The 14,649-nt window shown below is 40.7% G+C and overlaps 2 protein-coding genes across 3 annotated transcripts in view; one reads left to right on the top strand and one right to left on the bottom strand.

Moving 5' to 3' along the window:
* LOC129755351 (mitochondrial protein C2orf69 homolog) overlaps positions 1-1,495 on the top strand; it is a 118,571-nt gene extending 117,076 nt beyond the window's left edge. The window contains exon 5 of the mRNA XM_055751797.1: positions 1-1,495. This exon is cut by the window's left edge and continues 917 nt beyond it. The gene's annotated coding sequence lies outside the window, so the exon portion shown is untranslated.
* A 766-nt stretch (positions 1,496-2,261) lies between these two features.
* Positions 2,262-3,754, bottom strand: LOC129756672 (uncharacterized). 2 transcript variants are annotated; one of them, XM_055753614.1, is made up of 3 exons: positions 3,177-3,754; positions 2,879-3,053; positions 2,262-2,815 (listed from the first exon to the last, which is right to left on the bottom strand). In XM_055753614.1, exons 1-3 carry the CDS (start codon positions 3,304-3,306, stop codon positions 2,467-2,469), a joined length of 654 nt encoding a protein of 217 aa, XP_055609589.1. In that variant the 5' UTR covers positions 3,307-3,754; the 3' UTR covers positions 2,262-2,466. The 2 variants fall into 2 exon arrangements, with proteins under 2 accessions (XP_055609589.1, XP_055609579.1); XM_055753604.1 differs by having other exon boundaries at positions 2,879-3,748.
* Between the last annotated feature and the right edge of the window lie 10,895 nt (positions 3,755-14,649).

Here is a 14,649-nt window from a genome sequence, read left to right as displayed (position 1 = left end):
TATTTCATCAAAATTGTTTTTAAAAAAATATTACCAACCCGGTCCATTTTTGGTTAAAAATTGTAAAATCATCACGAAAGCCTACGGCAAATCCAGACTGAGTTCAACTTCTTATGGCATACCGTAGGCCAATTTTTTTTAAAACAAAAACTTGCTAGCTCTAGCGTCCTTGGCATGCAAATCACCTGGCGCTAACGCACACATTTGGCTGGTAGTGTGAATGTTCATCGATCAGTCAAAGTTTAGTCTAAACCCGGTTTGATTATTACAAGGAAAAAAAAGTTCATAGTATTCCATTTCCATATAGATACCCTCCCTTTTATATCCCATCAGAGTATGTACAGAGTTTATTTTTCTCGCTTGAACCACAACCGCTAGAATTATATGGTTCTGTCGATTTTCAAAACTGTTTTTCGGTTCCCATTTATCCTATTAATCTCAATAATGGTTGTGAATTTAAAGGTTGAAGCAATCACAATTTCTCTTTACATTTAGATGTTTTGGGGAGAAAAATCTATTCTTTATAGCCCTTAAATTGCACAGTAAAAATTTTAACCCTAACGTTTAGATCTCCGTCGTCGTGTTTAGACGATCGACCTCAAAATTTATTTAAACTTAATCCCCGTTAAAAAAAAAAACTCGTCCGGATCATAGTTCTAAGCGCAAACGCGGTTTACAAGCGCAGCGAAACATCATGCCATTTTGTTTCTTCGCATTAGTTCTAGGCAGAGAAATCGCGATAATCGTATAATAAATCAGATTTTTTAGTTTTTATTTGTGTACTGCTACTAGGATTTGGGACTACTCTACGGAATGAAATTAAAAAACAAAAGGAAAGCAAATAATATAACCTCCAGAGGATGAGAGATAGAGAGGGTATTCCAAGCAGCTAGCTATCCGTGTTTTGTTCGGATACGGCCGGAGCAATTCAAGAGAGGGTTTATTTGTGGTTCTAGATTTGTAAGCTAAACTACCTGTGTGAAAATAATATGACAGGCAAAGTATTTCGGAGATGTTTGGAGTGAAAGCCATGGTGCAAAAAAAAACGAAAGAAAATGTTTAGAACGAGATGAAAGTTTAGGTCCAGTGTCAAACTTTTGAGATCACAAAACAAATGTATTTTTGGCTAACTTTACAGGAAAATTAAAGCTCGAAGGCAAAAGATTGTAGGTAGTTGCAACAAGAGATATTGCTGGTTTCAAACTGATAAATTCTAAAGATCTTTATAGTTTTTAAACGCAAGCAAACGCATCTTTTTCTTGAATTTTGTCTAGCTTTTTTGGCGAACGATTGGTAGCGACGACGAAGAAGCGTTTGGATTTTTCGGAAGCAAAAACAGCAATGAAAAAAGTCAGATTTTGAATCTAGAGATACAACACAACACATTCAGCTAAGGAAAAAAAATCTTTAAAATAGAAACCGGAAAAAATGTAGAAGTGAAAATTTCAGATGCATTAAATATATCGGAACGAATTTTCATGTTTGAGTCAAACAAGTTTGTTTTCCATTTTCTTTGAAAGAAAGCCTTTACTTTTGTTCAGATTGAACAGATCGATGGTATCTTAAGAAATAATGAAGGGTAAGAGCACTACGAATACCATATTTCGGAATCGAGGAAGCCGTTATAAACTTACATGAAAGTATAATTAGTCACTAAATTTACCGTACACCCATTTAGTTTTATTAATTATTGAAATTGAAGGCATTTAACATTAAATGTTTCACAGAATTAGAAAAATTCTTCATTTAAAAAATGCAAATTTTATAAGATTTGACTTTAAATTTTTATAAATAACCAAAAAACGATGATGTAGTCAAAATTGACCGTACAGTCAAGAACTCTGTAAACAAATATTGTATACAAAAAGGAACTCGAAAAAGCAGTTAACCCAGTTAAGCACATCTGAGACCATATCAACATCCAGTGTCCACAAAACTTATTCAAAAGGCGTTGCGAAGCTCGCATGAATTCGTGTATACCAAAGTTAATATTCCTTATCCAGTTATCTTGTTACACAGTGACTTTCGATAGTATTCTTCTACTGTATATTATGGTTTCACATCATTCATTCGTTTTAAACTAGTGCTCGATAGCTGGTACTAATTAAAAACCTAGCGCTTCTATCCTATTATCCATTTACAAAGTTTCCACCGTCGACTCTTGACTTAAGAGCGTGTTAAATATGGAAAGTTTCACTTAGCTTCTAGAAAAAAAAATACAGCATCCAGGCAGTCATCGTTTGCAATGTAACCGAACGCCGTTAAAAGCCTAGAATAATTTATTTCATAACATCCATCAGCACTCACGCGCTTTCATTCAAGGTGCTCTTGCACACGCACACCTTACCCGGAGTTACCAATCTCGCAGCCCGTTTATTCCACCATAAATGGGCCCCAGATTCAACTAGATAGATAGTAAAAAGCTCTACTTAACGATCATCAGTTCTAGTCCTCCTCAGTCGGGACTCAGTAGGGATACATTTCCTGGCAACGGTTCCGGCAAACGATGGCACCGCCACTACCGGTCAACCACTCGTCCGAACCATCGCAACAGTCGCAAACGCCATCATTAGTCCAGGCGCTCGGAATCGAGGTGTAGCTGCCCCGTCCGGTGTGATGTCTTTTCTGGAACCGACAGTAGAATCGACCCTGGGCACACGCATTGGTACTGGGCTCGTCGCTACCGTCCTCCGGGCAGTCGCAGTAATCGTCGTTCACCCGGTCCCAGTCGATGACACGATTCGGGGCCATCTGACAACGGAACTGGGTGCCAGGTCGCTCCGAATATTGATCCAAGTCTCGTAACCTGATTCCTCTGTGGGGAGAGAGTTTAGAGGTTCAACCAGATTGATTAAAATCAAGGTCAAGTTTGATTTACCTCAGAATTTTCTTCTCGTAGCTGCCGACCCGTTCGACGTAAACGTAGCGCTGATCCTGAGAGGGTCCCCGGACGCTCCGGCTGCTCCCGTTCAGCACCGTGTCATCTCCAGCACCTCCTCCGGCATCCCGCACGTTGGCCGCAGCCGGGGATTCCTCCTCCGCCGGTTGGCTTCCTATCGAATTAACACGATTGTCATTAATACGTGGTGGTGGGTTAGGATTTCTCGGGTATCGGGTGTCTTCGAGGGATGGATCGCGGCCACTACCATCCACTCCCGATGCCGTTTGCAACTGACTGATGTAGAACAGCTGGTAGCCGAAGAAGACAATCGCCATGAGCAGCACCCCGAGCAAGGTCATCTTCAGCTTTTGCTTGTAGAACGGCTTGTAGTAGATGTTGTCCCGTTTGACCCATGTTTTGCGCATTGCTTCCTACTTCCGGGTTCCAGCGAAGATTCTTTGTTTACTATCTATCACACAACACAAAGCGACCTATTGTCGACAGATTTCGTTTAGTGGCATATGTTTAGCAAAAAGATTTTAAACTTGAGATTTGAACTTCAAAATTATGTACTTCCTAAAGAAAACACTTCTGTGACTTTATGAAACTTTCCAAGAGACTTGGCAATAGGGTACCGTACTTCACTTTTCGTTTAAAACTTAGTGGTAGCCTTTAACGTTTTGCCATCTTTTTTAGTTAATCAAATTTCTTGATACGTATGTTTCAATCTTTTGTTTTTCAACTTATGAGATTTTCGCCTAGTGAACTCATGTACGCAATAGTTACACGTAATAATTTGGTGCGAGGTAGGTATTCGGACTGATTAGTGGCTATGATGAGAACAGGGTCGCGATTGCCACCACGCAACCCTATCAAAGTTTACCATTTTTGACATTCGCCTTGAAACTCGAAAGAAGAGAAAAGGTTCGTTTGTTTACCTTCCATCAGCGATGCCAGGTATAAAATATTGTTTGCCGAATTTTCTTCAGAATTCTTTGAAAAAGTTAATATTTTCTAACGAACAAAAATTTGCAAAAAAATTAAGATGGTTTTTTGCAGACACTTCTGCTCGCATCCATGAGTTACCGAATTACAGGAAAACTTTTAGATAAGATAAGATACTCCCGAGATACAGGAAGAAACATTCCCGAGATACAGGAAGAAAGCAGTCCATATCTCGAGGACATTCTTTTATGGACGTATTAGCTCTAACCTTTATCAGTTAATTAACGTAAGCAATGCAGTAGAACAGTAAACGCTATAACGGCAAGATATATGTACGTAATCGAGATATCGACCAGCTTTCCTCTCGCCCAAAAATCGTCCAATTAAATTGCGGCGGCTGTAGCATGCCATCTGTGCGTGTTCAGAGTTCTGCATCCAGGAATCGCCCGATGGTCCACAGCTGGTTTCGCGTGCTCACCTGACACAGGCACAAGTGTTCTCCCTTACGGTCCAATGTACAATGACGCGCGATGCATTTGATACTTTCACCGGCACCACCGGTTGGCTGTAAGTGAGATAGCATGTGTGATGTCTTGTATAGTGGCTGCGTCCTCGTAATTATACCAGATATATATCTAATCCACCTTGTATCTAAATCCTATACCGCACATCCCCCTTCTTCTCCGGGAAAAAGAAAAGAACGAAAATAATGCCACAACGTCGTTACCGAGGTAGGATTAAAAGGGACGGTATTTTGAAAAAAAAAAGTCGAAAATAATAAGATCAACGCAGCTTACTATTCGCTGAATTATCATATCAATCCCCAGAATAACCCTAAAATCTTTTTTAATTTCATGAACAAAGGTGTACGAAATTTTATGCTTTTGCTTTTTCTGTTCGCTTTTACCAATGTCTCTTTTTTCTAATTTTGAAAACTCTCTAGATTGGACTAATAATGAGTACCTTAGGATTGTGGGTTCGCAAATAAAAGTTTCAACAACTTTCTTGAACAAGCTATGCTAATTTTTGTGTTTCTTCAAAATTATAAAAATCATCCTATAGTTGTTTGGTTACATTGGTGAACATCAAAATTTTATTGAAATGGAACACATGAGTCTTTGTCTCAAATTTTGCTTGCTCAACATGATACAACTATCAAACACAAATACAAATATTTCTATTCATACGTCTGTATCTCAACAACCCAGAATTGATATAAGACTTCAATATTCGTCTTATTTGAACTTCTAGCTCACTACTAGTGTTAGCTTTAAACGAATACAAATATTTTTAAAATAGTTTTATTTTAAGACAGATAGTAAAACAAATCTATTCTGATAATTCAATTTATAGTTGAACTGACCTGTTGACCTTTAATCACGGTTAGAAATTTTCTTGATTCGAGTTTGACGCACAATATTGCAAGTTCTCTTTGAAGAGATTCGCAGTCGCTGCCGCGGAAATCATAAGGAAAATTATTATAAGTAGGTTTGAACAGCAAATAGTTAAATTGTCGTGAAAAGTTATTCGGTTTAGAATGATCAGCATTTTTTTTCATTTTAAGTTTAGAATCGTAGATAACAAAAAAAGCAGTAAGGTGTTATTATTTTCGCTCATCCTAGTGCACTTGATCTGCACTTAACCCAGCCGACTTTGATCACGATAGATTCTGTCTCACGTATTATTTATACCTATGATGCCACTGACGATTCTATATAGTTTTTCAAGTGATTGATTTAAAGGCTACCTGTTATTTTTTTTTCAGTTTACTCATCAATTACTTTTCCAATCGATTCCATTCCATCGTTCACTTCATTTCCCAAGATTCTCAAAACCTTTAAGCCAATATGCAATCTTCGAAAAAGATAGGACTACAACTTAATGGACTTAAAATTGACATTTCTAAAAAGATGGACAGAAGCCACATCTTCCGCAATCCATGTTGGTCGTCGTTTCTTCGTTGAATGTTATCATTGACATTTCTTTTCCATTCCCGTAGTAGTCAAACAAAATGGTGCAACCCTTTCACTGGTTCTTCTAGGACTTTGATATTTCAATGCAGTTATCAGTTCATTGAATTCAACTGTTCAAACTCTCATCGTACAACCAATAAATTTCTGAATCCCTATAGAACCACACACTTTACGGAGCTGTCCTTCCAGATACCCACGAACAGATTACAGTCCGTCGTACTTTCTTATTTTTCTCATTTTCTTTTTTTGTCAGTCAGTTAAGTCAAGAGGACACCATTCTAGAAAATTTAACTCTCTGAGTATCATCAACTAAATCATGAATAACGTTTCACTTATCAACGACTGTCTGTGTAGTAAAACTGCATTGTGTTACGTCAATTTTGACTAAACTAGTCATTTGAACCAAGCTGCAAGAGATTATCAAAGATGCTCATATGAAACTTTTCATGGCCAGTCCTGCAATGCATCCAACAAGCAATCATCGAAGCCGGCATCTATGTAGATGTTGTGGATACTATTTTTCGGGGTCTTCGTAGCAAACTCGCATACATATTTTTCTGTTGCAGTAAGCTCAAAGCTGTAAAACAGTGGTTTATTATAATTCCAGTTTTTGTATAAATTGATTTATAAACTTACATTATGTCTCCTTATAGTATTATTCCACAACAAATAGATTTTGATACTTTAAACTATTAAATGCACCTTTTGATTGTGCCAGAAATGAATACTAATGTTAATCATTTCATTTCTGACGTTTCGTGACTTTGGCTAGATGATGAGTAGGGATCCTCATGAATCTTGTTGGCAACAGTAGATATATGATTCGATCCATTGGAAACTATGCTAAGCCGCAGAAAATGAAACAGAAGAGGCTGCAATCCATTAGAAAGTGGCTCCAAGTCGAAACAAGCCAAAATCAGATGCCATCTCGTTCAAGCGAGCTGTGCTAAGACGCAACAGGAAAAATCACCCTTTCTTCAATTCTTGCAAGCTGTGCGAAGCCGCAATCCGCCGGAAAAAAAGCAAAATTAGTTGCCATCGCATTCTTGCAAGCTGTGCTAAGCCGCAATAGAAAACACATAATCTCTTTCTCATTCCTGCAAGCTGTGCAAAGCCGCAACAAGTGAACAACATCTACCATCTCGCTCTAGCAAGCTGTGCCAAGCCGCAGTAACAAAAAAACATCGATCTCTTTCTCATTCCTGCAAGCTGTGCAAAGCCGCAACAAGATAATATCAGAAACCATCGTGTTTGAAGCTAGCTGTGCCAAGCCGCGATAGGTCAACTTCATTCATCCTCTCGTTCCAGCAAGCTGTGCAAAGCCGCAATCAAGCAAATGTCATCGACCATGTCGTATTTGCGTGCTGTGCTAAGCCGCAGAAAGGTAGCATCTCGGTCTCGCAAGTTGTGCTGAGTCGCCAAGCCTCCATGCGCCTCTCATCATTCTCGCTTCACCAAACAACAATTCTAGATAATCCCGTAAAACTCACCTTCAATAAAATCACTCGACTTCTAGGTAACAGCGCTGTTTCTCAAACATGAAATCTGCATTGTGGACACATTCGTAGTATGAAGCTTCAAAACCCGTTATCTGAAAACACCATTTTGATTTTTTCACTTATTTCGTTTTTCTCACTGTTCGGCACAATATGTTTTATTCCACTCATACTTTGGTTGATTGCGAACCACCAGGCGATTCCGGAATTTCTGGCCATAATGGCCAGAACCTGGAAGGATCGCCATTGTGCGTGTTCAGAGTTCTGCATCCAGGAATCGCCCGATGGTCCACAGCTGGTTTCGCGTGCTCACCTGACACAGGCACAAGTGTTCTCCCTTACGGTCCAATGTACAATGACGCGCGATGCATTTGATACTTTCACCGGCACCACCGGTTGGCTGTAAGTGAGATAGCATGTGTGATGTCTTGTATAGTGGCTGCGTCCTCGTAATTATACCAGATATATATCTAATCCACCTTGTATCTAAATCCTATACCGCACACCATCTAGCGACTGTTAACTGCATGAAACGCTTTCTCCTCAATGCCCCATGTCCACGGAAGCTGGGTAGTAAAGGGCACGGTCATCGTGCACGGTAAAAGTGGTAAAATTGGTCAAGACAAAAGTGAAGCTAGTAAGAATAATCCAGAGGCTGGCTAAGGAAGCGAATATTTCGAATTCTTCCATGAAACGATTGGTCGAAGATGATTTAAATCAGTGAATTTCAAAGTGGTCTCTTTCGCTCCCTGGGAGGCGTTGAACTGCCAATTTTGTTACAAATTTGTTCGAAAATACTCTTAGGGGGGCAGTGAGCTCTGAAATATCGAGACAGGGTGCGGTGAGCTGAAGCTGAAGTAAAAGCACTGACCATACTGACTGGACACTCGATTTCGTTTTCTGGATAATTTTTCCAACAGTACGCAATGCGATTCCAGAGTGCGCATCGATCGATTTGAAGAAATTGTTTCCCAAATAGGAAATGCCACCCAGCTTTAAAAATAAAACACACAATTTCTACGACAAAACCGGGCTAAACAGGACTATTTTTCCTACAGGGCATTTTTTGTCAATTTTTTTTAGGTTCGCCACCTGACGTCGGTATTGCGAACCTGCAAAATCTGACAACAAAAAATTAGACAGAAAATGGTTGAATTTTTGTTCTAAGTGTCATCCCAAGCAACCAAAAGTCGCGTTTTTACTTAAGGGGGGGGGGGGGGGGTAGGGTCTAACGGGTATAAAAAAACACCATTTTCACGATTTTTTTCTAGAGCTATCGTTCAAACAAATGTATTCAATTTTTTTGCATTATACAAAGCATTGTTAAAAGAACATTCAGTAATTTTTTCGTAGAAAAATATTGAAAAATGAGCCGGTGACGGAACACTTTCGAGGATGCCTTTTAGAAAACAGAATTTGCGGTGGACACTGTATCTCAGCACAGAATCATCTGAAGTCAAAAAATCAGAGCAAAATATTTTTAATAGATGTTTTTCTGAACCCCAACGTTTTTATTTAACTTAAAAATATTTTTATGAAATTTTTTTGGCTCTTTGAAGTAAAAACTACGATTTTTCACTTAAAATCCGCCATTTTTCACCTCTAACATCTCCCCAAAGTAAAAAAATCAAAAAAGAAAAACGTTGGGGTCTGTTATTTTATATGTAGAAAATATGTTCCAAATTTGAAAAGAATCGGATAAGTAGTTTTCAAATGACGATGTCCACGGACTTCAAAAATGTGCTTTCGAGAAAAACGCGTTTGAAGTTTCTGCTCTTGCTTTCTTGCAGTATTAGATAGGAGGAGATAAAGGCCTATAACTTCTACAATTTTGACTCACTGACATCACTGACCACACTGACATGACACTTAGAACAAAAATTCAACCATTTTCTGTCTATTTTTTTTGTTGGTAGATTTTGCAGGTTCGCAATACCGACGGCAGGTGGCGAACCTGAAAAATTTGACAAAAAATCCCCTGTAGGAAAAATGGTCCTGTTTAGTCCGATTTTATCGTAGAAATTGCGTGTTTTATTTTTAAAGTTGGGTGGCATTTCCTAACTGGGATAGCATTTCTTCAAATCGATCGATGCGCACTCTGGAATCGACATTGCGTACTGTTGGAAAAACTATCCAGAAAACGAAATCGAGTGTCCAGTCAGTATGGTCAGTGCTTTAGGTGACTCTTGTCGCGTAAAAGTTACTCAGGAACTTCCATCGTTCTTTGAAAGGTTAAACAATTGATAACGGAACTTCTAAGCGCTTTTAATTGAACTTCTTTCAAGAAGGTCGATAACGTTCGCGTAACATTCCAAAACGCACCATTAAGATACTTGAATGTGTTTTAAAGAACCTATATGGGAAATCTAAGCGACATGTCAAAAATGTTTTTCAAGAAGGTCGATAACGTTCGCGTAGCATTCTAAAGCGCACCATTAAGATATTTGAAGGTGTTTTTAAGAACCTATATGGGAATTTTAAGCGACATGTCGAAAATTTCTGTCAATTTCATGTCATGGTATTTGTTTTGTTTATATCTGTACTGATATTTACAAATGGAATTAAAGATTTTTTCGAATTTTCTTATAAATGTTAAGATATTTGAATAAAATTTTCGATGATGCGAATTTTTGTTATGATTTATATTGCTGGATTGGTCGAGAGGCTGGTGAGTTTCATTGCAACCGAGAGAGCAGCGGTTCAATTCTCTATACAGGCGTAAGCAGCTTTTGTAATCAAAACAATAAAATTAAAATCAATGAGATAGACCATGATAGACCGGCAACCTAGCAATCTGACATCTGAATGTCAGAGCAATCTGTCAATCGGATTTTTTTTTCGGCGCGTAGAAGTTTCTTGATATTCTCTTAGAAGCTGAATAGCGTTCTCTACAGCCACCTAAACGAACTTGAAAGTAGCTTTAAGAACTTAAATTTTGGGCTGATTAGCATTCTCTTCAGACACAAACGAGAGCTGATTAAGCTTCTATGGAACTTTTTTTAAGGGAATTCTGGTTGCTTGGGATGTCAGTGTGGTCAGTGGTAAAAGTTAGTACTGAAGTCTGCATGGACATTTTGAAGAATCAGGTGCTTCCGCGGATTCCGGCAAACTTCGGTGAACTCAAGAATGTTGTTTTCCAACTATAGATCGAGCCCATATATGGCATACCTCGAAACGGGCCCAAACCTGGCTGGAGGAGAATATGCAATTATGGTCGAAGGATCTTTGGATTCCGAGCCCTTTTTCCAGTACGGGATGTTATTTTTTTTCGTTGTATTTCGTCTCACGACATAACTTGACGAACATAATTCCTAAAATTCACTCGGTCCATAGCAACCGTTCTACAATTTCTCGGACATCCCACATTCCCCAGATCACGCTCCACTTGGTCTAACCACCTCGCTCGTTGCGCCTTTGCCCGTCTCGTTCCTACCGGATTCGTAGCGAACACCTGTTTTGCAGAAAGGTCTTCCGGCATTCTCGCAACATGTCCTGCGTGTTGCGTATATGGCCAGCCTTAACCCTCTTCTGGATACAGAGTTCGTCGTATAATCGCGCGAGTTCGTGGTTCATCCTTCGCCTTCATACTCCGTTCTACTGCAGGCCGCAAAAGATGGTTCTTAACACTCGCCGCTCGAATACTCCGAGTGTACGCAGGTCCTCTCCGAACAATATCCATGTCTCGTGCCCGTAGAGGACAACCGGTCTAATGAGCGTCATATACAGGTTACACTTCTACTTGTGGAGTCCATAGTAGGCACGACTTCCGCTGATAATTCGCCGCCGGATCTCACGGCTGGTGTCATTGTCTGAGCGGCTTTGAAGTCGATGAATAGATGATGCGTGGGGACTTGGTGTTCACGGCATTTTTACAGGATTTGCCGTAATGTGAAGATCTGGTCCGTTGTTGACCGTCCCTCCATGAAACCGGTCTAGTGATTTCCCACGAATCTGTTTGCTTGTGGCGTTAGGCGGCGGAGTAAGATTCGGGACAACACTTTGTAGGCGACATTTAGGACAGTGATCGCTTGGTAGTTCTCACAGTCCAATTTGTCGCCCTTCTTACAGATAGGGTATATTACACCCTCCTTTCACTCCTCCGGTAGCTGTTCTGTCCATCAACCGGTGTAGGCAATCGGCCAACTTGTCCGGGCCCATTTTGATGCGTTCAGCTGCGATGCCATCCTTCCCAGTCGACTTTTTGCTATTCAGCTAGCGAATGGCTTCCTTAACCTCACTTATCGTTGGGAGTGGCTCCTCTACGTCGTTGGCGACGCCGGCGATATACCTTCCCCCACCGTCTTGATCTTCTGCATGTGCGCCGTTCAGGTGTTCATCGAAGTGCTGCTTCCACCTTTTGATCACCTTACGATTGTCCGTCAGGATGCCCCCGTCCTTATCCCGGCACATTTCGGCTTGCGGTACGAAGGGGGGATGCGTTGAGTTGATGAGAGAATTTTCGTGTTTCTTGGGAACGATGGAGCTGCTCCAGCTCCTCCTCCTCTAGGCGGCGCTTTTTCTCCTGGAAAATTCGGACCCGCTGCCTCTTCCGCTGTCGGCGATTTTCCACATTTCGACGGGTGCCTCCTTCGTCCATCACTCTCATAAACTCATAAAGAACCAGTCGTTCCGTCGAGTTCGTTCCACATGCCCGATGACGTTCTCCGCAGCACCATTGATGGATGTCTTGATGGTATCCCAACAGTCCTCGAGAGAGGTTTCGTCAAGCTCGCCCTCTGCCGGCAGCGCTGCTTCGAGCGATTGCGCGTAGTCTGCCGCCAACTCAGGTTGCTTTAGTCGTGCGATATTTAACCGAGGCGGGTGTCGCTTTCGTATGTTGTTCACTACGGAGAGTTTTGGGCGCATCTTCACCATCACCAGATAGTGGTGCCGGCTGCCTATCAAAACGTGGTCGACCTGTGATTGCGTTTGGTACGGTGATCTCCAGGTGTATTTGTGTGTGAGGCGGTGCTGGAAAAAGGTACTACGTACGGCCATTCGTTTGGAGGCGGCGAAATCTATTAGTCTGAGGCCGCTTTCGTGGGTCAGCTGGTGCGCACTGAAACTTCCAATTGTCGGTTTGAATTCCCGGTTGACCTGAGCGTTCAAATCCCCGATGACGGTCTTGATATCATGTTTTGGGCAGCGATCGTATTCACGCTCTAGCTGCGCGTAGAATTCGTCTTTGTAGTCACAGATACTTCCTAGGTGAGGGCTGTGCACGTTGATGATACTGATGTTGGAGAAGCGGCTCTTGATCCTCAACCGGCACATTCGTGGATCGATTGGCCACCACTCGATCACATGCTTTTGCATCATTCCCATCACTATAAAAGCTGTTCCAAATTCGTGTGTGTTGCTGCAGCTTAGGTAGATGGCACAACCATACGAGTATTTTCGTACCTTGGAGCCCTTCCAGCATACCTCCTGCAGCGCTACGATGTCGAATTTCCGGCTCTTCAAAATTTAGAGATCGGCAGTTCCATGTTCCAAGTGTGCGTGGGTCTTTGATTTCCATCGTTGCTTGTGTGCCACGGACTCGCAAGGCCCGCAGGTAAACCCTCTATCTCGCAGGAGGACCGTCGTGATGTTGCTGTTTTGGATCCCGAACACCACCAGGACGTTGTTGCACTCCGCATGCCGCCCCTGACATGGAGAACAGACGCGTACGAAGCCTTCTAACTCAGTCTGCATGAGACCAAAGCATTCACCGGGGTTGGGTACCCCATCTCCGCCAAGGTTGCTCGCACCCCAGCTAGCACCACGAGAGAATCGAAGTTGTAAGACAATAGGTGATATGACCACTATCCGAAGGTTGGGTGTATGGGGTTTCGAGTTGCACATTGTCTACCGTTCGGCATAAGGGATGTGTTAACTGTAATGGACTTGGACTACATGTTGTGATTATTTTGTTTCACTCTCGTGAAAGCTTCTTTTTCGCGATTTCGATCCTCAACGATTCAAAAAAAAAATTCAAAGATTTTTGTTGGGATACTTTAGTTAATATTGTCAAAAAGAATGGAATTTTTTTTAACTTTACTCACCAAATGATCCAGCGGGCTAATTGTCCGGTCCAAACGGCCTGCTATTTTCGCGTTCTCTTGACGCCAGCCTAATTTTCTGGCAGCAAAGCTTCGACACACAATCTGCCACTTCTTACTTATCTTTCTGGAATCCAACCTCGTTCAATTTTGTCGTAGTGTCACTAATCACTAATCACTAATCATACTTCCACAGCCAGAACTTATGTCTGAGTCCCAAAGAACAATAAAAGCTAATTATTGTTCATCTTGTCTTTATTCATGCTTTCAATCATTTCAACATAAAAATATTAAAATTATCAAAAACATAAAGTGGTTGGGCCTACCATGGAGCAGAGAACGCAGAGATATCTGGAACACAGGAACAGGAAGAAACGTGGACCACCAGTACCATACGTTTCAAATGGGCAATATCGTTGGAAGCATGCTAAGAAAAATGCTCCTTGATGATCATGATGATGATGATGACTATGCGCTATGTAAAGTAGCTCCACCAATCGCAAGGACCATTCGTCAGTGGCTGGAAATGACTTATTTTGTACATAGAAATCTCAAAATCTTGAGAATAGAGACATCTTACAGAATGGGATGTTATAAATATAATGATTTAAAAATTCTAAGAATTATTATTCTTCGTACAACTGTTTTGAATTTCAATGTACAATCATTTCTGGCCATCGACCAAGGATAAAGCGCCTTTACTCGCTCTTGAAAATAAAAAGGGAAACGGGAAACATTAAAAAACATAAAACCTTTCGGGTCCTGTTTAGAACTCGAAAGGTTTTTTTAAAGAATTTAGCATTTATAAAAAAAATAATTCACACAATCTAATAATTGAACTACTAAAAAACATGTTTTGCAACCAGCAAAAATAAAACATAATTATGTAAAAGCATATATTTTCACAAAGAAACGATCTCACCAAAGTTCATCAAAAGATGTTAGGTTTCCGCCGTTGTTATCTCCCAGTTCTTCCTGGTACTGGTAATCTTGAATTGGGTTGCTACTGAATATTTTCATTAATACTAATTTCTTATAACTACCGCACTTCCGATGTTTTGTGAATTTTAGATTTGAAACGACTATACCGCACTTCCGTTGTTTTCTATAAAATTATTGTCAATCGCAGCAACCGATCCATTCCAACAACAATTCTATCTATCCTTCTGCCAGGCAGCTCGTAAGACGAGAATTACAACAGGGAATAGTGTACCGCTTTAAAGCCGCCCCTTTCCCTCACACTTCATGGAAAACACATAAGCTTTCTGCTAACATTGGGTGATGATTCCATCCGTGCACATATATTTTGAAAT

The sequence above is a fragment of the Uranotaenia lowii genome, chromosome 1 (genome assembly GCF_029784155.1).
Source record: "Uranotaenia lowii strain MFRU-FL chromosome 1, ASM2978415v1, whole genome shotgun sequence".
NCBI classification, from domain to species: Eukaryota; Metazoa; Arthropoda; class Insecta; order Diptera; family Culicidae; genus Uranotaenia; species Uranotaenia lowii.
Note: the sequence above shows the minus strand (reverse complement) of the source record. Positions and strands in the feature narration are given on the sequence as shown.

What these genes read in the sequence shown, in the direction of transcription:
- LOC129756672 (XM_055753604.1), bottom strand. Translation starts at nt 3,306, where the DNA reads ATGCGCAAAACATGGGTCAAACGGGACAACATCTACTACAAGCCGTTC. An exon ending in TACGAGAAGAAAATTCTGAG is followed by an intron (nt 2,816 to 2,878) that starts GTAAATCAAACT and finishes CTCTCCCCACAG; the next exon opens with AGGAATCAGGTTACGAGACT.